This window comes from Salvelinus alpinus, chromosome 24, assembly GCF_045679555.1.
Source record: "Salvelinus alpinus chromosome 24, SLU_Salpinus.1, whole genome shotgun sequence".
Classification (NCBI taxonomy): Eukaryota; Metazoa; Chordata; class Actinopteri; order Salmoniformes; family Salmonidae; genus Salvelinus; species Salvelinus alpinus.
In genome coordinates, this window is record NC_092109.1 from 35,057,656 (window position 1) to 35,085,429 (window position 27,774).

Genomic DNA, 27,774 nt, shown 5'->3' on the forward strand with positions numbered 1-27,774 from the left:
GGGGATGACCGCGGCAGCTTTTCAATCTTTGGGGATCTCAGACGATACGAAAGAGAGGTTGAACAGGCTAGTAATAGGGGTTGCAACAATTTCGGCTGATAATTTTAGAAAGAGAGGGTCCAGATTGTCTAGTCCTGCTGATTTGTAGGGGTCCAGATTTTGCAGCTCTTTCAGATCATCAGCTCTCTGGATTTGGGCGAAAGAGAAATTGGGGGGGTTGGGCAAGTTGCTGTGGGGGGTGCAGGGCTGTTGACCAGGGTAGGGGTGGAAAGCATGGCCAGCCGTAGAGAAATGCTTATTGAAATTCTTTATCGGTGGTGACAGTGTTTCCTAGCCTCAGTGCAGTGGGCAGCTGGGAGGAGGTGCTCTTATTCTCCATGGACTTTACAGTGTCCCAGAACTTTTTGGAGTTTGTGCTGCAGGATGCAAATTTCTGTTTGAAAAATCTAACCTTTGCTTTCCTAACGGCCTGTGTATATTGGTTCCTAACTTCCCTTAAAATTTGCATATCGCGGGGGCTATTCGATGTTAATGCAGTACGCCACAGGATGTTTTTGTGCTGGTCAAGGGCAGTCAGGTCTGGAGTAAACCAAGGGCTATACCTGTTCCAGGTTCTACATTTTTTGAACGGAGCATGCTTATTTAAGATTGTGAGGAAAGCACTTTTAAAGAATAACCAGGCATCTTCTACTGACGGAATGAGGTCAATATCCTTCCAGGATACCCGGGCCAGGTCGATTAGAAAGGCCTGCTTGCTGAAGTGTTTTAGGGAGCGTTTGACAGTGATGAGGGGTGGTCGTTTGACCGCAGACCCATTAAGGACACAAGCAATGAGGCAGTGATCGCTATGATCCTGGTTGAAGACAGCAGAGGTATATGGAGGGAAGGATGGTTAGGATGATATCTATGAGGGTGCCTGTGTTTACGGATTTGGGGTGGAGAAGGTGGAGGCCATTGCCAAGATGAGCCAAGCTCAGCTGATGGAGGTAGACGGATGCACTCCATCTGCTCGGAGGCTGAAATCCATCTTGGTTATGGTATTACATTACCAGTACTTAATTCCTGACTGTGCCCCCATAGCCAAGCCTTTGTATGCACTCATCGGGGGTCAAAAGAGAAGAGGAAGAGATGGGAAGAAGAAAGGCAACAGTGTTATTTTTTGGAAGCTGATGCTATCGGATTGGACTGAGGAGTGTGTCGTTGCATTCTAGAAGCTAAAGGATGCTCTTCTGAATTGTGTTGTGCTGGCTCACCCTGATTTTGAGAGGTCGTTCATTCTCTTCACTGAAGCCTCTTTGGATGGTCTCGGGGCTGTGGTTTGTCAAGTGCCTGAAGGCATTCGCGAGCAAGACCCTGAGTAAGTCGCAGAGAAGGTATCTGGCACACAGACTTGAATTTCTAGCCCTGAAATGGAGCGTGTGTGAGAAATTCAGTCACTGGCTTAAGGGGCACGAGTTCACTGTCTGGACAGATAGTAACCCGTTAACGTACATCATGACAAAACCCAAGCTGGACGCTTGTGAGCAAAGATGGGTTGCCAAGCTGGCAGCATACAACTTCAATTTGAAGCATATCCCAGGGAGCATGAATACAGTAGCAGATGCACTGAGCCGTGACCCCTTCGCAGGGACTGTCACGCAGAGACTGATGAGGGAGTCCTACCAAGCACTTCTGTCTGAGGCTGTTGGGACGCTGAATGATGATGTTCAAGATGCCTTCCTGTGGGCTTCTTATCCACAGGAGTTAACTTCCTTGACCACTGCTGAAGTGAAAGCCATATGTCAGCTCCATATCGACTGGGAATGTTCAACAGAGATGCAAGCAATCCAGCTTGGTTCCAACATCCAACAGCTGCTTTCTCCTGGTATTGACACTTTGCCTGAACTCTCGCACGAGGAACTTTGGGATCTCCAGCTGCAAGACTCTGTGATTTCCAAGGCCATTCCTTTCATCTTCAATAAGAAACAGCCCACCAGACAGGACCGATATGCTGTTTCTTCTAAAATGTTGTTGCTGATGAAGCAGTGGGACCACTTGATCCTAAGAGAGGGAGTTCTGTATCGTGTCATTAAGGAGAGTCACACAAACCGGAGAAAGTTCCAGTATGTCTAACCAGAGGTGTTGAGACTCAAAGCAATGACCATCATTCACAACCTTGCAGGACATCAAGGCCAAGCTAAAACTCTAGCCCTGGCCAGACAGAGGTTTTTCTGACCTGCAATAGAGAGAGACATCAAGGAGTATGTACGCTGCTGCCAGAGATGCGTTCTAGCAAAAACTCCAGAGCCAACGGCTAGAGCCCCATTAGAGAGCATCAAAACCTGCTCTCCCATGGAGTTGGTGTGTTTGGATTTTTGGACCGCGGAAGACAGTAAGAAGAACTCACGTTGACGTTCTGGGGGTGACTGACCACTCCACTAAAGTTGCCCATGCATGGCCATGCAGAAACCAGACAGCCAAGCAAGTGGCTTGTAAGCTGTGGGATCATGTCTTCTGTGTCTATGAAATGTGCTGCAAGGATTCATACTGATCAGGGTGTGAATTTCAAGAGCGAGCTAATAGCAGAACTGCTTAAGCTCTCCGGTGTCCAAAAGTCAAGAACCACTGCATATCACCCAATGGGGAATGGAGAGACTGAATGCTTCAACAGGACTTTAGGCAACACGCTCAGGAGTCTACCCCTGAAAACCAAAGAACATTGGCATGAACAAATCCAGTCATTGACATTTGCCTACAATGCCACTGTTCATGAGACTACGGGCTATGCTCCATTCTTTCTCATGTTTGGTAGGGTCCCTCGGCTACCAGTGAATGTGATGTTCCACAATGTCTTGGATGACTCCAGTGTTGTGGATTGCAACAAGTATGTCGAGACTCTGATCACTGGGCTGAAGGAAGCTATGAGTGTTGCCCAAAGGCACACTGACAAGCAACAGAGACGACATGGTTGGGAGTACGACAAGCAGGTTAGAGGCATCAGTTTGTCCATGTGGGATCGTGTCCTCATCGCCAACAAGGGTGAAAGGGGCAGCCGCAAGTTGGCTGACAAGTGGAATCCTGAGATTTTCAGTGACTTCAGTCAATCCACAAACTCACATGTACAGAATCCAAGACCACGACGGCAGAGAGGTGGTGGTTCATAGAAATATACTGCTGCAGGTGAACTTCCTGCCATTTGAAATCGATGATTCAGAGCACTTCAATGAGAGTGATGCTGCAGGATCTTCCATCAATGTAGATGCAGGAGAGGCCATGCACTCCGGTGATAGACTGGACAGGGAGGAAATGGAGGACTCTGGGGAGGAAAGTGCATCTTGGATGGCGGAGGATTCAAGCAATTACTCCGAGCTCTGGACATCGGATGGAAAGACAGAACCTCCCTAAGGAAAATGACTTGGGAAGCACCCCTGAGATCCTGGAGCTGATTCCTTCAAATCTTCTTCTGATCACTGATCTTAGGCCAGAACCACTATTAGTCACCATGGCCCCTAGCCCAGTCCACTGTAATGCACCTGATAAAAGCAGCCCAGTGGCAGGTCGCACAAGGGCAGGGAGGGTAGTTAAACCAGTCAAGAGACTAATTGAGTCAATCCCCCAGAAGGTGCATGTTTAACATAGTACAGAATGACTGTTTTTTTTCTCTTTACGGCTAAGGTACATATAATGTAAGAGGCACTGTGCATTTAGGGGCAGTTGAAGGCCTGACCAACCTTCACTTGCCTTGAACCCTATGGGTAACTTTGAGCTGAATTCAGAATTATGCCGTGAGCTTGGTAGTTTTCCACGTTTGGTGAAATTCAGGAGGGGTGAATTTAACAGTTGTTTAAATACTTTGTGAATTTCACCAGGTTCATATATTAATATAGCATGTTGATTTGTTATTATGCATGCCTGCATCCTGGGAATAGGGGAGTGTGTACTTGTGTTTTGCCCTGCATGCTCGTTCTCAAATAATTTTGATGCACTATGAGAGGTAGGCACTCTTTTTCTGTTATCTTCAGAAAAGTAACATTCCTTTAAGCACAAAGTCATACACCGTTTTTTTGTTCATGAATAATGTTGTATATTTAGACTTTGTGACTTAGACTTTAATTGTACTTTTTTAGGATGATATTAACATTCTGAATTCAACATGTGGTTACTAGCTAGCTAAGGTATTGTATGTGTGAACGATGCCTTGCTCCTCGACTGATCTCAGTCTTTTCTATTGTGCGTCTATGTTGTAGAAAGAGGCGACAATTGGCAGAACATTTTTATGCTCTACAAATGTTTTGTCTTTTCTTTTGGATACAAAGAGAATTCTAATTCATTAATACAGCCTGATTTCTGAAGTCCACGTCTATAGTCTCAATCACACAATGCAGAGGTACAGTACAGCACCGGTTACTTACAGTTGAAGTCGGAAGTTTACATACACTTAGGTTGGAGTCATTAAAACTCGTTTTTCAACCACTCTACAAATTTCTTGTTAACAAACTATAGTTTTGGCAAGTCGGTTAGGACATCTACTTCGTGCATGACACAAGTAATTTTTCCAACAATTGTTTACATACAGATTATTTCACTTATAATTCACTGTATCACAATTCCAGTGGGTCAGAAGTTTACATACACTAAGTTAACTGTGCCTTTAAACAGCTTGGAAAATTCCAGAAAATTATGTCATGGCTTTAGAAGCTTCTGATAGGCTAATTGACATCATTTGAATCAATTGGAGGTGTACCTGTGGATGTATTTCAAGGCCTACCTTCAAACTCAGTGCCTATTTGCTTGACATGGGAAAATCAAAAGAAATCAGTCAAGACCTCAGGAAAGAAATTGTAGAGCTCCACAAGTCTGGTTCATCATTGGGAGCAATTTCCAAATGCCTGAAGGTACCACGTTCATCTGTACAAACAATAGTACGCAAGTATAAACACCATTGGACCACGCAGCCGTCATACTGCTCAGGAAGGAGACGCGTACTGTCTCCTAGAGATTAATGTACTTGGTGCAAAAAGTGCAAATCAATCCCAGAACAACAGCAAAGGACCTTGTGAAGATGCTGGAGGAAACAGGTACAAAAGTATGTATATCCACAGTAAAACGAGTCCTATATCGACATAACCTGAAAGGCCGCTCAGCAAGGAAGAAGCATTTGCTCCAAATACAGTTTGCAACTGCACATAGGGAAAAAGATCGTACTTTTTGGAGAAATGTCCTCTGGTCTCATGAAACAAAAATAGAACCGTTCGGCCATAATGACCATCGTTGTTTGGAGGAAAAAGGGGGATGCTTGCAAGGCGAAGAACACCATCCTAACCGTGAAGCACGGGGGTGGCAGCATCATGTTGCGGGGGTGCTTTGCTGCAGGAGGGACTGGTGCACTTCACAAAATAGATGGCATCATGAGGCAGGAAAATGATGCGGATATATTGAAGCAACATCTCAAGACATCAGTCAGGAAGTTGAAGCTTGGTCGCAAATGGGTCTTCCATTTGGCCATCACAAAGGGGGGGACAATGACCCCAAGCATACTTCCAAAGTTGTGGCAAAATGGCTTAAGGACAACAAAGTCAAGGTATTAGAGTGGCCATCACAAAGCTCTGACCTCATTCCTATAGAAAATTTGTGGGCAGAATTGAAAAAGCGTGTGCGAGCAAGGAGGCCTACAAACCTGACTCAGTTACACCAGCTGTCAGGAGGAATGGGCCAAAATTCACCCAACGTATTGTGGGAAGCTTGTGGAAGGCTACCCGAAACATTAGTTTAAACAATTTAGAAGTTAAACAATTTAAAGGCAGAGCTACCAAATACTAATTGAGTGTATGTAAACTTCAGACCCACAGGAAATGTGCTGAAATAAATCACTCTGACATTTCACATTGTTAAAATAAAGTGGTGATCCTAACTGACCTAAAACAGGGAGATTTTACTAGGATTAAATGTCAGGAATCGTGAAAAACTGAGTTTAAATGTATTTGGCTAAGGTGTATGTAAACTTCCCACTTCAACTGTATACACAGTACCAGTCAAAAGTTTGGACACCTACTCATTCCAGGGTTTCTTTATTTTTGCTAATTTTCTACATTGTAAAGTAGTGAAGACAAAACTATGAAAAATCACACATGGAATTATGTAACATAAGCGTTAAACAAAAAGTATATTTTATGTTTAACTTTCTTCAAAGTAGCCACCCTTTGCCTTGATGACAGCTTTGCACACTCCTGGCATTCTTTCAACCAGCTTCATGAGGTAGTCACCTGAATGCATTTAAATTAACAGGTGTGCCTTAAATTCCAGAAATGAACTTATTTCCTCCTTAATGTATTTGAGCCAATCAGATGTGTTGTGACAAGGTCAGCATACAGAAGATAGCCCTATTTGGTAAGACCAAGTCCATATCATGTCAAGAACAGCTCAAAAAAGCAAAGACAAACGGCAGTCGATCATTACTTTAAGACATGGTCAGTCAATCTGCAAAATTTATAACTTTGAAAGTTAAGTGCAGTCACAAAAACTATCAAAAGCTTTGATGAAACTGGCTCATGAGGACCGCCACAAGAAAATACCCAAGACCCAGTTAGTTACCTTTGCTGCAGATGATAAGTTCATTAGTTACCTGCCTCAGAAATTGCAGCCCAAATAAATGAAAAGCAGCCAACAAGTACTCAGCATATGTGGGATCTCCTTCAAGACTGTTGGAAAAGCATTCCAGGTGAAGCTGGTTGAGAGAATACAGTGTGCAAAGCTGTCGTCAAGGCAGTGTGGCTACTTTGAAGAATCGGAAATATAAAAACACTTTTGGTTACTAAATGATTCCATACGTGTTATTTCATCGTTTTGATGTCTTCACTATTATTCTACAATATAGAAAAAAGTTAAAATAAAGAAAAACCCTTGAATGAGTAGGGGTGTCCAAACTTTTGACTGGTACTCTGTGTGTATATATCTTTATTTTCCTAGAAAGACTTGGAAACAAATAGAAAACACACTGAAGAACCAGACAAAACGGTTGTTTGGAATTAACCTTTTATTGAGTGAAAAACTCAAAGCACATTTACAGACGACGCCCACGACGACCTCCCTTTCTCCGGGTGCTGTCTGATGGAATAGGGGTGACATCCTCTGCAAGGAGAGAGAGCATTGGTGGTCTTCACATGCATTAACAGAATTGTACATTGAATCCCAGATTCATTGACACCCCCATTTACATTTGTAATTAATATGGTCTTTAGGGCATTGGAATAGAGCGACTCGCTAACGATACATCACGCTGAATAAGTGCGTCTGCTAAATGACAAGTGTAAAAAATGCCATGGCTGTGACTACATCATGCGAGAGTATAGCGTAAACTGTAATGTAAATAACACAGCCTCCTTGTTCAGGACACTCCCAAGAGAAGAGTTGAACTGTTTCACATGTAGTATTCAAGACCAGCAAAAAATACATTTTCAACTGAAAAATGTATATCCTCTGGAAAACATCATACAACCAATAGATTTCACCATTGACGCATTAAATATGCACAAGCATGGTACAGTGTTTCCCAACCCTCTCCTTGATTAGTTGACTCAACCACATCAGTGCAGGGGCTATAACTAACATGTGGACGGGACCATCCATTGGTCCAAGGCGAGGGGTGAGAAACATTGGTATATCAAATAAATTATTCTCCCAACAGGACGGCTGAGCTAAAGCTTACCGATGCGTCCGATTTTCATGCCAGAACGAGCTAGGGCACGGAGAGCAGACTGTGCTCCTGGTCCAGGGGTCTTGGTTCTGAAAGGAAAATCTTCAGTTACACAAAAGACAAATCTAATGTGTAGTCGACTAGAGAGATCCAGTTCCACAACTCAGAAGACTAAGCAAAATATAGACTGCACTCCTAAATGGATTGTTCTATTTACAGTGGTAACAAGAATAGTAGTCAAAAGGAAACAATGTGGCCTACCAAAACTATTTAGCTACATCAAGCACTGTGCAACCCAGTGGATGTACAAAAGACAAGTTCTGACGGAGCAATAATAGGTTGCGCTTCAGCGAACAGAGGGAGGGATTCATTACCTGTTACCGCCAGTGGCCCTCAGCTTAATATGCAGGGCAGTGATTCCCAGCTCCTTGCACCTCTGTGCCACATCCTGGGCGGCCAACATGGCAGCGTAGGGGGAGGATTCGTCTCTGTCGGCCTTTACCTTCATACCACCAGTCACACGGCAGATAGTTTCCCTGGAGGGTACCGGGACACGTTTAGGGCAAAGCATTTGAAATCAACACTGAACAAACAATAATGCAGGTCGATTGATAATGTATCAGGCCACTTGAATATTTTCCAAAGCCGAGCATGCACGGTTCCAATGCCTCCAGTACTTACTTGCCGGAGAGGTCAGTGACATGAACGAAGGTGTCATTGAAGGATGCAAAGATGTGGCAGACTCCAAAGACATTCTCGCCTTCGGCAACCTGAGGTCCCAGAGCGATGACCTGTTCTTCCTTCTTTTCTTTACCCTTGCGAGGTGCCATAGCTGCAGAGGAATATACGTCGGTCAGCATTTAGTTTAAGCGTCAGTTACCAATCCTGGCATTAGCAAGTGACCGGATTGGGGCGAGGCAGGAAGTAACATTTTCATATCTATATCTAGCAAACTGGCTAGATCCTGACTCCTGGTAGAGGATGGATACATTACTAGACAACTTCACCACAAGATGCGTTTGAATTGCTGTATTTAAAAAGTGTCACTCACTAGTTATGTGCACAATGAGAATAATTAGCAAAATGTCAACCATTATTGCAACTGGCCAATAACTACTAGCTAACGTTATATACAAGCAGTGGTGGAAAAAGTACTCAATTGTCATACTTGAGTAAAAGTAAAGATATCTTAATAGAAAACAACTCAAGGTAGTCAACCCTGTAAAATACTAGAGGAAAAGTATTTGGTATCAAAAGTAAATGGAATTGCTAAAATGTACCAAAAGTATAAACCATTTAACATTCCTTATAGTAAGCAAACCAGAAGGCACAATGTGCTTGTTTTTATTTTAGGATAGCCAGGGACACACTCCAACATAATTTACAAACTAAGCATTTGTGTTCATTTTTTAGTGAGTCTGCCAGATCAGAGGCAGTAGAGATGACCAGGGATGTTCTCTTGAGAAGTGTGTGAATTGAACCATTTTCCTATCAAAATGTAACGAGTACTTCTGGGTGTCAGGGAAAATGTATGGAGTAAAAAGTACATTATTTTCTTTAGGAAGTTGAAGCAGGCAAAATATTATCAAGGTACAGATACCCCCCAAAAACGACTTACGTAATACTTTAAAACATTTTTACTTACGAACTTTACACCAGTGTATACAAGTGTCACATGGCAACACACGCCAGTGGAGTGGCGTTAAGGTCAACTAACTTTTTGTTAACTACCAGACACCAGAATGTATAACACGACAATGTGTGCTTGTCACAACAATGTAAAGACTAAAAACTACAGTGGCCCATAGTTTACCTGGTTAGCACGGGTCCAACCAAAGCGACAGCAAGCTAGCTACAAGAGCTAACCGTTAGCGCACCATGAGCAAGCTACACTCCACCCCACATGACACTCCGGTACAATATAGACATAGATAACACTTCCCAGCAGCAAATATGCACACGAGTGAAGACATTCGGCACAATATGGTTAATATAACTAGTTACACATGAACCCCACTCAATGTGCTTCAGAAAACTACATTTTCAGGCCTTGCTATGATGGAAATCGCTTCTTCCAGCCTACACTAAAGTAGTCTAATCCATAAACTTCTAGTCCTATTTTCGAACAAATTGCACATTTTCCTTAGCTATAAACGCTTACTTTATCGAATACAAGGACAAGGGGCAATATATACTTTACGGGATTGAGGATTCACTTGGATAACAAATTTGCGATAATTTACCTGTGTGTGTCTCTAGTAATGCCGAAACAGAAAAGGAAAGAACTTTCGCAACCGGGTTGAAAGTTACCCCCCGGAAGTGGATCTTGCTCTTTACTGCCTCTTAGCGGTTTGTATGTGCACAGCACGCAATCAGTTTGGAAAGGATCGGCCGTTTATTTTTTTCAACAGCATCATTTTCAACTTGGGAAATTCTGCTATTTCAACCAAGAAAATATATAATCAATATATATAATGCTATTTTGTCCTGTCATATTCCATGCCAAATTATACAATTTGTTTCACTACATTAAAGAATGTCAAAATCCTCTAACTGTTTACAAAGTCCTTAGACCTAGATATTTGTTTAGAGAAAATAATAAACAGACCTAATTCATGAATTCCTTACTTTACTTATTCCTGCAATGTATTTTGAAGATTCTGGATCCAAGCATGCATGTTTTTCAAAGGGTTGACTATTTTTGTGGGTAATAATGATGACCATTGCCTTTTTAGTCTTTAGAGACATTCCATTTTCATTGAGTAACTTATTCAAAAGGCTTGAGTCACATTATATCTTTAGAAATTATTTATAGCTGCAACCACATCTGTTACAAGCACATCTGCCACAGACAAGCACACCTGATTCAACTAGTCAAGTCATGGAATGTTTCCTCACAAGTATAATCTATTGGCTGATCCCTCCTGGTGACCTGGATGGAGTTATGTTGTCCTTCCATAACCCACAGCAAGTCCCACCCAGTTGGCTACTTCAAAATGGTGAAAGTCCTCAATGGCACTGCCCATGCTTAAACAAGTTTTTGGGCAGTAGAGTCCTCCATCTATATCTATGGCTGAGTCGAATCACCCAAGAGGCTACCATCTAAGATTCACATCAAAGTTTATTTGTCGTGTACAAAGATTTGCAGATGTTATCGCAGGTGCAGTGAAATGCTTGTGTTTCTAGCTCCAGCAGTGCAGTAATACCTAGCAAAAAAATTTAATAAATAAATACACACATAACACTGAAAAATAAAAAATTAAGTAATATCAGAACGAGCAGTGTCAGAGACCAGAATATAAATATATATACATATAATGGTGTGTAAAAACAGTAAGGCCAGTATATGAATAGAAAAGGTGTGTATAGCAGTAGTTATATAAGATGAGTCATGACTAGAATACAGTAAATACATATAAAGTGGGCAATACAGAATGTAAACATTATTAAAGTGACCAGTGTTCAATGACTGTGTACCCAAACTGGTGTCAGAGCATTTCGTATTATTCTGTTCGTAAATCCGAGACATTCCATTCAGTATGCTATGTATTCATTTGTGGATAACAATCAACCATTTCGTATGATATGTTCCAAATTATAATTCATATTAAACAGTATGTTACAAATTTGCTAAAACTTACAATATGTTAGGAATTTGCAAAATGTACTATATGTTAGGAATTTGCTAAATGTATGATATATTACGAATTCTAGCTAGGTGGCTAACCTTAGGTAGCTGGCTAACGTTAGCTAGGCTATGGGTTGGGGCTAAGGTTAGGGTTAAGTTTATTTTTTCAGCCTCCTGAAGTTGAAGAGGCGCTGTTGCACCTTCTTTATATCACGCTGTCTGTGTGAAGGAACCATTTCAGGTTGTCAGTGAAGTGCACGCCAAGGAACTTTAAGCTTTTGAGCCTCTCCACTGCAGCCCCATCAATGAGGATGAGTGTGTGCTCTCTCTGCTGTCTTCTGTTGTCCATGATCAACTCCTTAATTTTCCACTCCAGCCATTACCACGAGCCCGTCCTCCCCAATTAAGGTGCCGCTAACCTCCTGTGCAGAGCACGCGCCGCTGTGGGGCCCCCGTGTTGATCAGCGTGGTGGAGGTGTTGTTGCCTACCACCTTCACCTACCCGTCAAAGCACTTCATGATGACAGAAGTGGGTGCTACAGGTGATAATCATTTAGTTCAGTTACCTTTGCTTTCTTGGGTAAAGTAACAATGGTGGCCATTTTGAAGGAAGTGGGGATAACAGACTGGGATATGGAGAGATTTAATATGTCCGTAAACACTCCAGCCAGCTGGTCTGCACATGCCCTGAAGACGCGGCTTGGGATGCCGTTTGGGCCGGCAGCCTTGCGAGGGTTAACATGCTTAAATGACTTACTCATGTCGGCCACAGAGAACGATAGCACACAGTCCTCATAAGCGTCGGGACTCTGTGACAGAAAGTGTCACCTTCTATGAAATACTCAGCCAGTTGGCGGTGAAACCCTGAAGTAAATGACCAATGTGTGCGGTTAATGTTTCGGCTCATTCTGAATGCCAGGATGATTGAAAGTCCAAAGTTGGTCAAGATGCACTCTGGGATAATGGATGTCAGCGGTAGTAGCACAGGGCACTGCTCACTCAGGCATCCATTTTGTGTCAACAGGAGATTGAGCTGTATTCTGGACATGCTCTAGATTACTCAAACATCCACCAACATGGATATTGTTTATGTAATAGGAATTGATCAAGTTAACCACCCATGCAAGATGCGGCAGTTCATTTTAGCACATATTTTCATCCATCTAAATGTCCGTTTCTGTTTCTGTAAAGGCTTTATCCAGAAATATGACTTAATTGGCACCACTTCATTCAATTTGGTAATATATTATTGTTATATAGGCATATCAACTTCTGAAACCCTGTAATCTCTTCTGGCTTGCTGAAATTAGGACCCCTGTAATTTAATTGATGTAAATTACACATTGGATAAAATGCCCATTTAACCCTCTCAATCTGTACATTGACATGGGGGTGGTGTGCAGTGCAACCAAAGCGCAAGTGTTAAATCAGATGATCTTGATTCAAAAGGTTGAGTTTAAAATCTATTACGGTGCCAAGCTCCTTTGGTGAAATGTCCTCTATCTTCTACACCGATCTCGACAAACCATTTCTGTATGGACCTTGCTTTGTGCACGAAGGCATTGTCATGTTGAAACAGGAAAGGGCCTTACCCAAACTGTTGCCACAAAGTTGGAAGCACAGAATCATCAAGAATTTCATTGTATGCTGTTTAGCATTAAGATTTCCCTTCACTGGAACTAAGGGGCCTACCCCGAACCATGTAAAACAGCCCCATACCATTATTAATCCTCCAACAAACTTCACAGTTGGCACTATGCATTGGGGCATCCGCCAAACCCCGAGTTGTCCGTCGGTCTGCCAGAATGTGAAGCGTGATTCCTCACTCCAGAGAACGGTTTTCCACTTCTCCAGAGTCCAATGGCAGCGACCTTTACACCACTCCACTTCGCAGCTGAGCCGTTGTTGCTCCTAGATGTTTCCACTTCACAATAACAATACTTACAGTTGACCAGCGTAGCTCTAGCAGGGCAGAAATCTGACGTACTGACTTGTTGGAAAGGTGGCATCACATGACAGTGCCACATTGAAAGTCCCTGAGCTCTTCAGTAAGGCCATTCTACTGCCAATGTTTGTCTGTCTTCGGAGATTGCTACATTTTATACACCTGTCGGCAACAGGTGTGGCTGAAATGCAGTAGTAGGGACAGATGGCTGAGGTTTGTGCTTACAGTAGTAGGGACAGATGACTGAGGTTTGTGCTTGCAGTAGTAGGGACAGATGGCTGAGGTTTGTGCTTGTAGTAGTAGGGACAGATGGCTGAGGTTTGTGCTTACAGTAGTAGGGACAGATGACTGAGGTTTGTGTTTGCAGTAGTAGGGACAGATGGCTGAGGTTTGTGCTTGCAGTAGTAGGGACAGATGGCTGAGGTTTGTGCTTACAGTAGTAGGGACAGATGGCTGAGGTTTGTGCTTACAGTAGTAGGGATAGATGACCGAGGTTTGTGCTTGCAGTAGTAGGGACAGATGGCTGAGGTTTGTGCTTGCAGTAGTAGGGACAGATGGCTGAGGTTTGAGCTTGCAGTAGTAGGGACAGATGGCTGAGGTTTGTGCTTACAGTAGTAGGGACAGATGGCTGAGGTTTGTGCTTGCAGTGCAGAACTGATACAGGTTGGATTTATTGTCATTTGGCAGCTAAGAAACCAATTTACAGTCTATGAGCCACATGAGTTTACACAGCTTTCATGATGCTCCCTCTCCTGGCTAATAGCTGTTACTTTACTTTGTACAAGAGATCAACTACATAGAAAATGAAGATGCACGACAAGAGTTTAAAAAAGTGGTTTCTTTATTTGTAAATTAAAAATCACAAAAATATTAGCTACCAACAATAAAAAAATATTAACAATTGGTTGATTGTACAGTCCAGATGATTATTTCCTTATAGTTAATTAACAATTACTACTCATTAATGTCCAATATTAACCATTCATTAATTAACTACTCATTAAATGTCATACAGAATCTTTGAAAGTACAACACTAGGACTTTTGCTGGGGTGGGGTAAAGAAGGAACAACCCAGACATGAGATGTGCTGGGCTCATCTCCTGACTGTAATGTATAGGCTGGAACACCACAACACCCTCCCTGATACTTGGAACCAGAACACTTGTACCACATATTGCATTGTAAAATGGCTCAAGTCACAGGAAGTTGTAAAACGGCTCAAGACAAAAAAAGGAAACGTGAATATATTACAGCTCCTCGAGCAAATCGAAATGAGAGCAGCATTTGTGCATCCGTGTATCACCACACAAGGTGCATGATTCAGTACCTTACATACAATTAATCTTGAATGGACTCGTAAATCCACACTTCCTTACAAGAGAACAAGTAATACAAAATAGAAAATGGAGCCCTGCAAAATTCCTACCACAAACAAGGACTGTTCTTAACAGGAAAGTTGTAGCAGAACCTTCTAACACCTAGTGCTGAGAAATAAATATTGTGCTTCTAGGAGAGAATGGATTCAGAGTAGATCATGTGTCTGTACATACTGGAACTGTAATACAATAAAGAAATGTCATTAAACCCCCATATATGTTTAGATGCTTTGTATCTGTATAGCAACGAACAGATGAAATGATGCCAGTTCACATTCCTCTAACTTTGACTAATAACTGGAGAAAAGAAAGCCCTGTGTGTCCTGTACAGAAAACACCAGCTCCTCAGAATGTTTGATTTTGCAGCTTCAAAATCCAATTCCACCTCCTTTCATTTTCGCTCAAGTCTTTGCACAACACTAAAACTCTCCTGATTAGTCTCTTTGAAATGAGCTAGGACCACAAGCTGTGGTGATAGATAAACCATGAGGATGACGGGGCAGAGAGAGCCATCATACAGGGACAGATAAGGACCACTTCTTACAGGCGTCCATTTACACCATCAACTGACCCAGTGGGCTTCGGTTCAAAGGGCATACTAAATACTAAATCAACTTCACCACTGCAGCTAAATGCTGCCGAGCTAGAGACATGTTGCTGTGACTGACGATCCTCAACATCCTGTGTTGGATTTAGCATGTGGCCAAGTCATTCTACTCTAGGTGAAAGGGGAGACTGTGATGTTGTCTAACTGTAAACTAGGACATTATGGCTTAAGGGAACCAGTAGACTTCCTCAGTGGAGTAAATCAACAGATAACCTTCCATTCTACTCTCCCACATAGCCTAATTTTACAGGAACAGTAGGAGGAACAAATCAGGTGGCCGAATGCATAGGGAGGGGATTTAGCTTGAGTTGAGTTGGGAAAGACCAGGAGTCCTTACCTCATTAATAACGTATAGATGTACGGACTACCTGACTCAGGCTCAGGGATGGAGAACTCTGGCGATCCCTTCCATCTACACTGAGTTGGGGAGACCTGCTTTTAGTTTTGTTGTACCTTACACGTGGAATGATCTACAATACACTTTAAAATGGGAGGAATTGGTGCCTCTAGGGCAGGCCTGGGCAACTCCAGTCCTCAGGGCCCTGATGTGTCACACTTTTTCCACAGCCAACACACCTGACTCCAATAATAAAGATCTTCAGTTTAGAATGCAATTAGTTTAAATCAGCTGTGTTTGCTAGGGATGGGGGAAAAGTGTGACACCAATCAGGCTCCCGAGGACTGGAATTGCCCAGGCCTGCTCTAGGGCCTTTCAGACGGTTGTTAGGGGACCTTTTTACTGAAGAATGTGTCAGTTTACTTAACATGTATTGTTGTGTATAATAACGTCTATTTTAATGTGTATATGAATGTGACGTTTAATGTGCGTATTGTATTCTGATGTGTATTATTGTGCTGAACAGGGCTCATCTGTTAAATAGACCTTGGTCTCAGCATCGACTCCCTGTCAAAATGAAGGTTCAGTAAAAATGTAGTGCTTAATGTTTTTAATCAATTATTCAAAACTTAATTTAGTCTTAAATTGGTAAGGCATTTGATAAGAATGTGAAGTGCAAATATAAGAGGCGCATTACTGCAAATTTACAGATGTAGGATCTTAATTTGAGCCAGAAAATAATCAGTCAGCAATAGGAAATGTGAATTATTATGCGGATTATAACATTAACCTGCTGTCAAAATAAATGTAAAAAAAACAAACAGTCAACATCATGCTCCACTTGCTCTACCATCACTAGTGGAAACAAAGAGATATGCTCGGTACAGTAACACATCGGATGGCGATGATGATGCGCATCTCCCCAGTGATAAATTGCAATGTCTACCTTAAGGCCTTTTAACATGCGGCTACATTTCTCATGTCACATTTATGTTCAGTTTGCAGTGTACTCTACAGACATGGTAGGATCAGCTGTATTTAGGAATGGGTTTCAATATTTAATTATTAAAGGAAGTTACAACCAAGGACAAGCGGGAACATTCCACTGACCAAGGCAAGGCCAGCTTGTCTCGTTCGGAAATATCATTATGGATTTAACTTTTTTAATCCACTGTGAATTCATTCAATTGAAGGTCTCAGACAACCAAATGTAATTTGACTTGATAAAGGTCAAGGGTCAGTGTGGTCTGTGGTAGCAATACATGGGCTCCAGTTAGGTTTTCAGATGAACACAGATTAAAAACATGGAACAGTTAAAAAGAACATAAAGGCTCGACAGATGAGTTGTGCAACCACAACACCTCAGAAACAAATACAGACATCCAGCAGTATGAGTGTTAATTATGAAAATATAAATTCAGAAATACTTTCAAATTAACATTCCACTCTGGCACTTGAATATCCATTATTGGCTAATGTATTGTTCATGACAGGCACAGAGAAATGACGTCGTCTTCCTTGTCTGTCAGAGAGTGCAAACTTCAGTGGTGGAACAGGAACATCCCTCTTCTCTCTTTGCCCCAGTGTCATTCTCTCCGAGAAGGAAGTAGAACAATCCTAAACTCAGTTCATGTCTCTCCTTCACCTCTGCCTCTTCTCCCTCCTGAGGGCCCACACCCATTCTAGGGTCCCTGGGGGCCACTGGGAACAGCTGGGCTGACTTGGCATGGGGGGGCCTGTCTCTCCTGCCTTCCTCAGCTCCTGGTCAGCCCGCATGGCGGTGAATAGCTGGAGCCAAGGGGCGAGCACGTGCATCCCCCTCTGTGGGAGACAGGAGGGTCAGGTTGGGGTGGTGTCTCTGTCCTCGTGTCCACGGCCATGCTGAGGCTACCTGGTGTGGAGCAGCTCCTCCCTGAGCCAGCTGGGCAGAGGCTGGCCCATCTTATAGAGCAGCTTGGACAACTCTATGTTGTTGTCCCTGTAGTGCTCCCTAAGGAAGGAGCGAGACTGCCACAGAACGAGAGAAAGAGTGTGTCAGATATAGGGCACATAGAAGAAAATGTTTAATAAACATACATTGTTTGTAGCTCCCACCCTAGATACAGCAGTTACCCATTCAGTTAGGGGTTCATCAGCGAAGCTGGGTCAAACCCTACGGTATTTGTAGCCATTGGTTATTTTCTTCTGACGATTTGGTGAAATAAAATTCTAATTCCCGTGAGATGGTCGGGCCTTGGAGGTTACAACCTTGCATCATGGTAAAGGGCCAATTGGCCACACCGCTCATGCAATGCTAATTGGCCACATGGTGGCGCAATAACAAGTGACTGAAAATGCTAACTTTGAAAGCTCACACCCCTCACCCTGTTTGAGCTAGTCCTGAAATTCATTAAAGGTCTCTGTCCTCACAAGGAACACATTTGCCATGTATCTGCACAAAACTTAATACACGGCCAAGGTCTCACAATGCATGTTTTTCCAGACTAGCATCGTAAACAACATGGCCACTACTGACTAATAAACATTCAAGTGGGCGTGACCTGGCACATAAATGCATATCAATCAGACACAGTTATTCGCATTCAATTAATCAGATTCACCACATGGTGGAGCTATAACGGGCACATATTCATATCTCTTGATCGGTTTGACTCAGTCATGGAATTTGACACATGCTCAGGGCTGCAACTCTAGCTAACCTGTAGAGTATGGTTCAGTTTGGCCTCATGGGGGTGATATTGGACAGGAAAAAACATTAATGCAAGCTCATTGGCTTATGTTGTTTGAATTAAGAGTGTTAAAAGACGTGGGTCTATAGATGCTTACATACCAAATTAGGTGCCAATCGGTTAAGCGGTTCCGGAATAGAAGACTTTTAAAGTAGTCAACATAAAAACAGTACATAATCCATCAAAAGCATACTGCGTGATCTGTGATTTTGAGTTCTGATATTTGGCAAACGTGATAAGTACAGAAGTAGCTTGTCCAATTTCTCCTGATGGTGGCGCTGGGCGGCCAAAGCTTGAACCCCTAGATATGGGGCGGCAGATAGCCTAGCTGCTAAGAGTGTTGGGCCAGTAACAAAGTTTGCTGGTTCAAATCCCCAAGTCGACTAGGTGAAACATCTATCGATGTGCCCTTGAGCAAGACACTTAACCCCAATTGCTTGTGTAAGTCGCTCTGGATGAGTGTCTGCTAAGTGACTCAAAGGTACATGTATATGGCTGCTTGCAGCTAGTTTTGGTATTGAAATTATATAACAATATTCAATGTTATGATGAGTATTTAACTCTTATGCCCAGGGAACAACATCACATTTAATGTTACATGACCTTTAGTTAACTTAGTGTGCAGAGAGAGCTTTAGTCCAGGCTACTGAGTAACTCAGGCAGAGGGCACTGCAGCTCTGCAGGTCTCATGAGCCCTGTCATCCCAGCTAATTACCCCAGAGGTGTCTGTGCCAAAACAGTCAAGGTAACTTCAAGGACCTGAGCTCAATGCCCACCCTGTCCCCCTCAACACCCCTCTCCATGGCTGCTCCTGAGACACTCTACCAGATCCGGTGGATTTCCATGCCCATCCTGAGAAGAGCTGAGCGGAGGCAGTCACAGACAAGCAATGAGACCATAAAGCACCACTGACTAGAGTAGGAAATACTTCTATAACATCTATTCTAGGAGAGACAATTCAACTATATAAAAAAAAAAAAAAAATACTTGCTTATCAAGGTGACATAATTTAATATGTTTTTAAGTGGAGGGAAAAGACAGACATTTTTGAGGTTTGTGTACATGGTTCATAGTAACTTACATCTGTGTCCATGTCGGGGTATCTCCGTCCTTTACTCTTGCCCAGACATTTGGTCTTCCCTCCGTCTAACAACTGGCACCAGAACCCTTTTTTGGGATCAAACCTGGAAGAGAGGAACACAGAAACACACAATGGAGGTAGGCAAGTCAGAATGTTTAAATTAATGCTCATCAATCTAATTAAAAGGGAACATCCTGAACAGATGGTTTGCGACTCTTCGTGTTTAGAGAAGAGACACGGCGACAAACCATATCCATTGTCCACAGGGGGATGTGGCTGACAGATGTTGCTGTTTACTGCAGTCTGGCTGGGTGATTATGTGGTCAAGCATCAGAGGCAGAAACAGATATGGGGGGGGGGGGGGGGTTGTTGTGAACAGGGGGAAGCAGAAGAAAGGGAATAGGTTGGCATGGTAATGTCAAAGCGATGGTAAGCATTCTGAAAAACACATCAAAGCTGTTCAAACCAAGCACCTCCGCTCCGCCTGAAAAGATAGGATCCTTCACAATCACAGCGGTGTTGAACAGCTCAATGCTTTAAAGCAGGGATGGGCAACGGGAGTCCCGCACCCTTTTGAAGGCCCTCGGATGAATTTCCAACAATTTAAATGTTTTACTTAAAATGTTTTAGCAACTCAGTCGGAGTCTCAACTTCATGTTGAGAGTTAGAATAGTAGAATACACAAGGTGCAATTTAGAAATGTGGTTGTGCATCAGCAGTTTTTCTCGTGTCATTCACAGATAGTCAATTCAGCAGAAAAAAATTTCATTGCTAAGTTAGTTTAGCAGCCAGCTATCTAAACTAAAACGCTAGAATTATCGGCTGGGGGACCAAAGTTGATTTCGTTAGTCAATCTCACTTAGACATATTAAAAACGGCTAACATTTCTCTCTACCCTATGTCAAAATGTTTAGAATTACAGCAAATTGCTTTAAAACTGCAACATTTTCTCTACACCACATGGCAAAAATGAGGGGCCACAAAAATTGTTTTGATCACAATGTGGCGGATGTAGGTACGCACACCCGCGAGCAACTGCGGACCTTCATGATGAGTTCAGATTTTTTGTGGCCCCCACACCCATCAAAGTCGCCCATTCCTGCATTAAAGGCCCAGTGCAGTCAAAAAAAAGCCCTTTTAGTGTAAGAGCCGGTTAAAAACATTTGCCTGACATCACCATGTGGTAAATTACACTGACAAAAATAAACGCAACATGCAACAATTTCAAAGATTTTACTGAGTTACAATTCATATGAGGAAATCAGCCAATTGAAATACATTCATTTGGCCCTTATCTATAGATTTCACATGACTGGAAACATATCTGCTGGTCACCAATATCAAAACAAAACAAAAGAAGGTCGTGGATCAGAAGACCAGTCAGTATCTGGTGTGACCACCATTTGCCTCATGCAGTGGAATGTTGTTCCACTCCTCTTCAATGGCTGTGCAAAGTTGCTGGGATATTGGAGGGAACTGGAACACACTGTTGTACACATCAATCCAGAGCATCCCAAACATGCTCAATGGGTGACAGGTCTGGTGAGTATGCAGGTCATGGATGAACTGGGACATTTTAAAATAAGCTTTTTGTGCATATGGAACATTTCTGGGTTCTTTTATTTCAGCTCATGAAACATGGGACCAACACTTTACATTTTTGTTCAGTATAGTATATGCCATTATCAATAAAACGTCACAATAAGGTGCAGAGTGCTCGATTTGCCTGTTGGTGGGCAAGGAGATGCCCAGCTCCGCTAAAACCATGAATAACTGTGCCGGGATAGTTAAATAAATATTAACTGTTTGGTTGTAATATCATCACCTCTTGAAGAGCATAGTCAGAACTACAAATGACAGATTATTCAATGCCAAACAATTGCTCACATTTAGATCTATCAGAGTTAGAGTAAGTAAATGCATGTTTTTCATGATCATGAACATGTCATTTCATGTTCATGATCACTGATAGTGATCTACTGATAGTAGTGGTGGCGCTTGACTTGCACGTGCAAATTCAGAACACACAACATTCTATAATATAACTCTGTTATTTGATGTGTCAAATTAAAAGCTTATTTAAAGCGTAAAATAGTGTAATTTGACTTGTATCTTTTTTGACATGCAAACACCCATACGGCGTTCCATAGTACGTCGTGAAGCTAATAGCAGTGACGGTATTACTGTGCAACTTCGGTAGGGCAACATGTGTACCGGTGCTCGACCAGTCGGCGAAAGCCGAATTTGACACGTGAAATAACACAGTTCTATTATAGAATGTTGTGTGTTCTGAACTTGCACATGCAAGCCAAGCGCCACCACTACTATCTATCAACCGTTCACCCACGACAGAGAATGGTTGATTGTCAAGGGCAATTCATTCCATTATCTTGGCGTTAATGGATTTCGCCATCGAGTTGTCTCGCTGAAATGTTCTTACTCTTTTAAATGACTGCTCGACTTGTTGACTGCTCGATCCACACAGCAGACATTGTGGGCTAGGTTAGGAATGCTGTGTTGCACGTATAGCACAACATTTTACATGGCGTCATTACGTCATGTACATACGTTATATAGGTATGCACGTCAGCTTTGATATCGGTTTTGCACATCGGCGTTAAACTAGACATCGGGCCAACACCGATGTTGGCATTTTTAGTTAATATCGGCCGATTCCGATATGTTCACCGATATATCGTGCATCCCTACTGATGACAGAGCTAAATGCGGAATAATCAGAAATGTGTAGTTCTGACAATGCTCTTCAAGAGGTGATGATATTAAAACAAAACAGTTAGCTATAACATTTATTTAATAATTCCTTTAAAACCGCGTGTAGTTCAAATCACATGCACAAAAGTTGTCATTGGTTTTAGCGAAGCTGGGGGTCTCCTTGTCCCCCAGCAGCCAAATCGAACCCTCTGTACCATATTGTGACATTTTATTGATTACGACCTATAAGAAAGAGTTCCAAAACTCTCTGCCAATAAAAGCACATTTTTTGTTTTCCCCTCCCCACTCAGACCACTCCCAGACAGTCCTAGAAGAATTACTGCTTGAGAAATTATCCTTTGCTAAGAAGCTATTTCTTTTCGACCATTTTAATTGTAAGAAACTTAATTTTTACACCGAATTAATTTAATAGAGATAAAAAGGCTGCATTGGACCATTTATACACTTTAATGTTACATGCCAAACAGTTAGGGAAACAAAAGCCTTCATTTGCCATGCGTTTTCTACAAAAGTGATGTTGGCTCTAGTCTATAGTGTTTAGCAGGCCTAATAAGACACTTACGCTAGAATCTTGTGGTAGTTCAGTGTGTTTGTCAGCTCAAGGAACTTCTGGATCTTGTCCATCACTGCAGCAGGCTCCGTCCTCAGCACCTGACCATCCAGAACCAGGATCTGAGGAACCACAGTTAAAATACCACAGTAGGTCAAGATAGACTAGCGGAGCGGTCTCAAATTCAAATACCAGCAACAATCTATACACACACCCACTGTACTAACCATGTACATATAGACACAGACTGAATACATCAATGTTTGTTTACATTTAAACGATATGCTTATGAACAAATCTGCAAACACATAAGCATGACCATGCACACCTGGGACCCAGATTACCAAACCTACCTGGCTGATGTGGTAGTGGCTAAGCCAGCGGTCCAGGTGGGTGGCGTACAAGCCCGGCACCAGACAGCGGTTCTGGAGCACCCGCAGCTTGATGGGGGCGTCGTTGCCAGCAGTGATGACATCATGGAAAGTATACTTCAGGGCGACTGAGTCGTCATGGGCACGTTGGTGCTAAGAGTAGAGCAGACAGATATGACAGTCAGTCCACCTTGCCAGTTTAATCCAGTGCCCTTGCAGAGGTCATTCCAACTGATTTCTCACTCCTACAAACCGGTACATCACCTATTTCTTCACCAGGATATTAGCTACTTTATTTCCAAGTTCAAGTGAAATCAGCAGTACAGCTGACCTGGAAAAGGAGTGATGCTACCCTCAAGACACCCACAGCATTTCACCCAATTGCTATCCCTATAATATAGTCTGGTGTTGGAAATGTAACAGTTGGTAGAGGTTTAACTCAAAGGGAGGGAGGCTCACCTGGTACCATGAGTAGGCCCTGTCTGCAGGGTTGATGAGGATGGTGATTATTTTAGCCTTGGGCAGGAGGGCAGCCGCCCGGCGTGCAGCCACCTCTGAGTCAAAGTAGTTGGCGCTCTTCTCATAGTAAAAGTCTGAGCTGGTGTTGGAGGGTAGGGGAAAGTACTCCATGTACCTGTCAATCATAACACACAGACAGACAGGGGTTTAAACAAGGCCACTGGACTCGATACATACACTGAGCGGACAAAACATTGGGAACACCTGCTATTTCCAAAATACTGACTGACCAGGTGAATGCTACGATCCCTTATTGATGTCACTTGTTAAATCCACTTCAAATCAGTGTAGATGAAGGGGAGGAGACAGGTTAAAGAATGATTTTTAGGGGCCTCCTGAGCGGCGCATAGCAGTGCTAGAAGCTTCACTACAGATCAGGGTTCAATCCTGGGCTGTGTCGCAGCCGGCTACGACAGGGAAACCCATGAGAAGGTGCACAATTGGCCTAGTGTCGTCCGGGTTAGGGGAGGGTTTGGCAGGTATGGTATTACGGGCCAAGCGCATCTACTACGTCTATGAAAGGGTGCATTTACTGTCACCTGGAGTGTGTTGTCTGAACAGATATAAAGCCAAGGTTGGTGATTAACTGCCACCTGGAGTTGTTGTCTAAACAGGTATAAAGCAAAGGGCGGTGATTAACTGCCACCTGCAGTTATAGAATGTTTGCTCAGGAGTATAATTCATCGGCTGATCTCTTCTGATGACTTGGACTGAATTATGTGATTCTTCCTTAACTCCTAGGAAGTCCCACACAGTTGACTACTTCAAAATGGTGAAAGTGCCGATTGGCGCTGTCCATGATAAAAAAGGCTTTGGGCATTAGAGCTGTCTATCTAAGTCTTTGAATACATAACAAATACCAATGTCCTACCTAGGGCTGTGGCGCTCATGACAATTTGTCAGCGGGTGATTGTCAAACAAATAACTGCCAGTCTCACGGTAATTGACCGTTAATTAACAAACATTTAGCATCTGCTTGATCCACGCATAGCCTACAAGCCATTGATGCAGACTTTTGGAACGTTTACATTTTAAAAAGTCTAATAAATCCATGTAATATAGCCTACACCATCACATTAAATATATTTATTTTACACAGGTCTAAAGAAACGTATGAAGAAAATGTAGTCTATTTCAGAAGAACATATTTGCTTAGAATTCTGTGGAATTTCATAGTATGAAGAATTACGATTGAACATAGCACAATAAAATAGAAAGGCTATTTTCTTCAAACTATTTGAATATGCGGCTATTCTGTGTTGAGCGGTTATCAAAGAAACAGGTACTCCTATATGTTTAATTTAGAGTTATGTAACTTTGGTTGTGAAATAAATGTTAGGCTATATGTTTTGATTTTTAATACATTCTAAGGCTGCATGATACGACTAATGATGATTTGAAAAAAGTTGTATGAAAGGCATGAGCTTTGCTTTGTTCATTTTTGCGCAGGCTGTACACACTTAATCAGCCTCTCGTTCACAATTTGACAAGCACTTGATAATGCCTTTAATTTCCCGGCTGTATCCACTTCTGTGGCCGTAATGCCCACTGAAAAGAATCCATGGGATTCACCCTTGGGCTGAATATAATAATTATAATTCCCTTCTCCCGGCTGCGTGTCGAAGCACCTCTCACTCACATGGCTCTCCGTCACGTGATCGGGTCTTTCTCACAGGCTACAAGTGAAGACAGACACATCGGGGATACAACTGCGTGGGTCCTTATCCAATTCCGAGGAGCATATTGAAGATATTGGAAGAACTGTCCACATTTACTTTCGTCAGCCAACAAAGATGAGTAGGCCTAACGAACAGCAAAAGCACTAGCCTGTGTCAATCTACTATCCCCCATAAGTACAAAAAAGTTACCCTATTCTATTCTGTACGACAAATAAATATTCCAGTTGCGGGATGCGATAGATCCCAAATAAACACAACCACTAGCAAAAAAATAACCTATTTTAAGCAATGAGCATGATAAACAGATGAGAACACTTAGCTTAAAATGTTGATCAACTATTAGGCTATTTCTTCACATTAGAAGCCCAGCAATGCGTACACAGCAGTAGGCTATAAGCACAAATGTTACATTAGCAGGAAAACATTCTCAAAAGTGACCACAAATGCGATTATGCATGTAATGCTTTTATTACAAAAGGTGTCTCTAAACCCCTTGTAATGCGGATTAATGTGCTTCATTTTAAGACGTTATTTGGCCACTTCAGTTGTGATACAAACCTTATCAAAACATATAGGCCTATGGGCAAGACTACGAGGTGTGCGACTATGATCCGAAAACGTTTGGGGGGGGGAAACTTGTGCCGTTTCTTGCCTTAAGCTTGGCATCATTCACAAGTTATAATATATAATTCACAAGTGATAGGATAATAGTCACCCATCACACTATTCTTGATATAATATTGTCTTTAAATATATTAAATAATATACAGTACCAGTCAAAAGTTTGGACAAGCCTACTCATTCAAGGGTTTTTCTTAATTTTTTACTATTTTCCACATTGTAGAATAATAATGAAGACATCAAAACTATGAAACATATGGAATCATGTAGTTACCAAAAAGTGTTAAATTAAATGTATTTTAGATTTGAGATTCTTCAAAGTAGCCACCCTTTGCATACTCTTGGCATTCTCTCAACCAGCTTCATGAGGTAGTCACCTGGAATGAATTTAAATTAACAAGTGTGCCTTGTTAAAAGTAAATTTTATGGCATTTCTTTCCTTCTTAATGCATTTGAGCCAATCAGTTGTGTTGTGACAAGGTAGAAGAAATACCTATTTGGTCAAATAAAATCTGTTCGTGCCATAAAATCATATTATGGCACGAACAGCTCAAATAAGCAAAGAAAAATGCAGTACTTTAAGATGGTCAGTCGATAGTTTCCAGTTTATTCAAATGCATTCACAAAAACTATCAAGCACTATGATGAAACTTATTTTCATGAGGACCGACGCAGAGTTACATATGCCGCAGAGGATACATTCATTAGTTATCAGCCTCAGAAATTGGAGCCCAAATAAATGCAGACACATCTCAACATCAACTGTTCAGAGACTGCGTGAATCAGGCCTTCATGGTCGAATTGCTGCAAAGAAACCACTACTTAAGGACACCAATAAGAAGAAACTTGCTTGGGCCAAGAAACATGAGCAATGGACATTGACCGGTGGAAATCTGTCCTTCGGTCTGATGAGTTAAAATATGAGATTTTTAGTTCTAACCGCCTTGTCTTTCGTGAAACGCAGAGTAGGTGAACGGATGATCTCTGCATGTGCGGTTCCCACCATTAGGCATGGAGGAGGTGTGATTGTGTGGGGGTGCTTTGCGGGTGACACTGTCAGTGATTTATTTAGAATTCAAGGCGCACTTAACCAGCATGGCTACCACAGTATTCTGCAGCGATACGCCATCCCATCTGGTTTGAGCTTAGTGGGACTATCATTTGTTTTTCAATAGGACAATGACCCAACACACATCCAGGCTGTGTAAGGGCTGTTTGACCAAGAAGGAGAGTGATGGAGTGCTGCATCAGATGACCTGGCCTCCACAATCACCCGACCTCAAGATTGAGGTGGTTTGGAATGAGTTGGACCACCGAGAAGGAAAAGCAGCCAACAAGTGCTCAACATTGTGGGAACTCCTTCAAGACTGTCGTAAAAGCATTCCAGGTGAAGCTGGTTGAGAGAATGCCCAGACTGTGTAAAGCCTTCAACAAGGCAAAGGGTGGCTACTTTGAAGAAATACTACATGATTCCATATGTGTTATTTAATAGTTTCGATGTCTTCACTATTATTCTACAATGTAGAAAATAGTAAATATAAAGAAAACCCCTTGAATTAATAGGTGTGTCCAAACTTTTGACTGGTACTGTTTATATATATATAAATACAAATGTGTCTGTTCTGTGTGAAATTTGTTGCGATTTAGAATGGACTAAATCGAAAAAATACATGTAATCTATCCACTCAAATAGCGCATGGAGGACGCTTTTCCCGTGGTTCATTTTCATGCCAGCCAGGTAGGCTATACTCCTCTTGTAAATGTAGGAAAGTTGAGAAATAGAGTACAGTCAGAAAGTATTCAGACCCCTTTAATTTTTCAACATTTTGTTACGTTTCATCCTTGTTCTAAATGGATAGAATTGTATCTACACACAATACCCCATAATGACAAACCAAAAAACAGGTTGTACATTTTTGAAATTG

The 27,774-nt window shown here is 42.2% G+C and overlaps 2 protein-coding genes across 5 annotated transcripts in view; both read right to left on the reverse strand.

Moving 5' to 3' along the window:
- Nucleotides 1-6,997: 6,997 nt before the first annotated feature.
- On the reverse strand, nt 6,998-10,058 carry LOC139552729 (small ribosomal subunit protein uS11). 2 transcript variants are annotated; one of them, XM_071364750.1, is made up of 5 exons: nt 9,916-10,058; nt 8,354-8,504; nt 8,047-8,208; nt 7,685-7,761; nt 6,998-7,107 (listed from the first exon to the last, which is right to left on the reverse strand). In XM_071364750.1, the coding sequence occupies exons 2-5, from the start codon at nt 8,500-8,502 to the stop codon at nt 7,040-7,042; spliced, it is 456 nt and encodes a 151-aa protein (XP_071220851.1). In that variant the 5' UTR covers nt 8,503-8,504; nt 9,916-10,058; the 3' UTR covers nt 6,998-7,039. The 2 variants fall into 2 exon arrangements, with proteins under 2 accessions (XP_071220851.1, XP_071220852.1); XM_071364751.1 differs by having other exon boundaries at nt 9,486-9,946.
- A 4,010-nt stretch (nt 10,059-14,068) lies between these two features.
- Nucleotides 14,069-27,774, reverse strand: part of LOC139552730 (bifunctional heparan sulfate N-deacetylase/N-sulfotransferase 1-like) — a 146,803-nt gene continuing 133,097 nt past the window's right edge. For all 3 annotated transcript variants that reach the window (XM_071364752.1, XM_071364754.1, XM_071364755.1), the window contains 5 exons: nt 23,490-23,664; nt 23,013-23,183; nt 22,672-22,781; nt 19,377-19,479; nt 14,069-17,573 (listed from right to left, as the gene is read on the reverse strand). In XM_071364752.1, the coding sequence (XP_071220853.1) occupies nt 17,454-17,573; nt 19,377-19,479; nt 22,672-22,781; nt 23,013-23,183; nt 23,490-23,664 (679 nt within the window). In that variant the 3' untranslated portion in view covers nt 14,069-17,453. The remainder of the gene's footprint in view (nt 17,574-19,376; nt 19,480-22,671; nt 22,782-23,012; nt 23,184-23,489; nt 23,665-27,774) is intronic.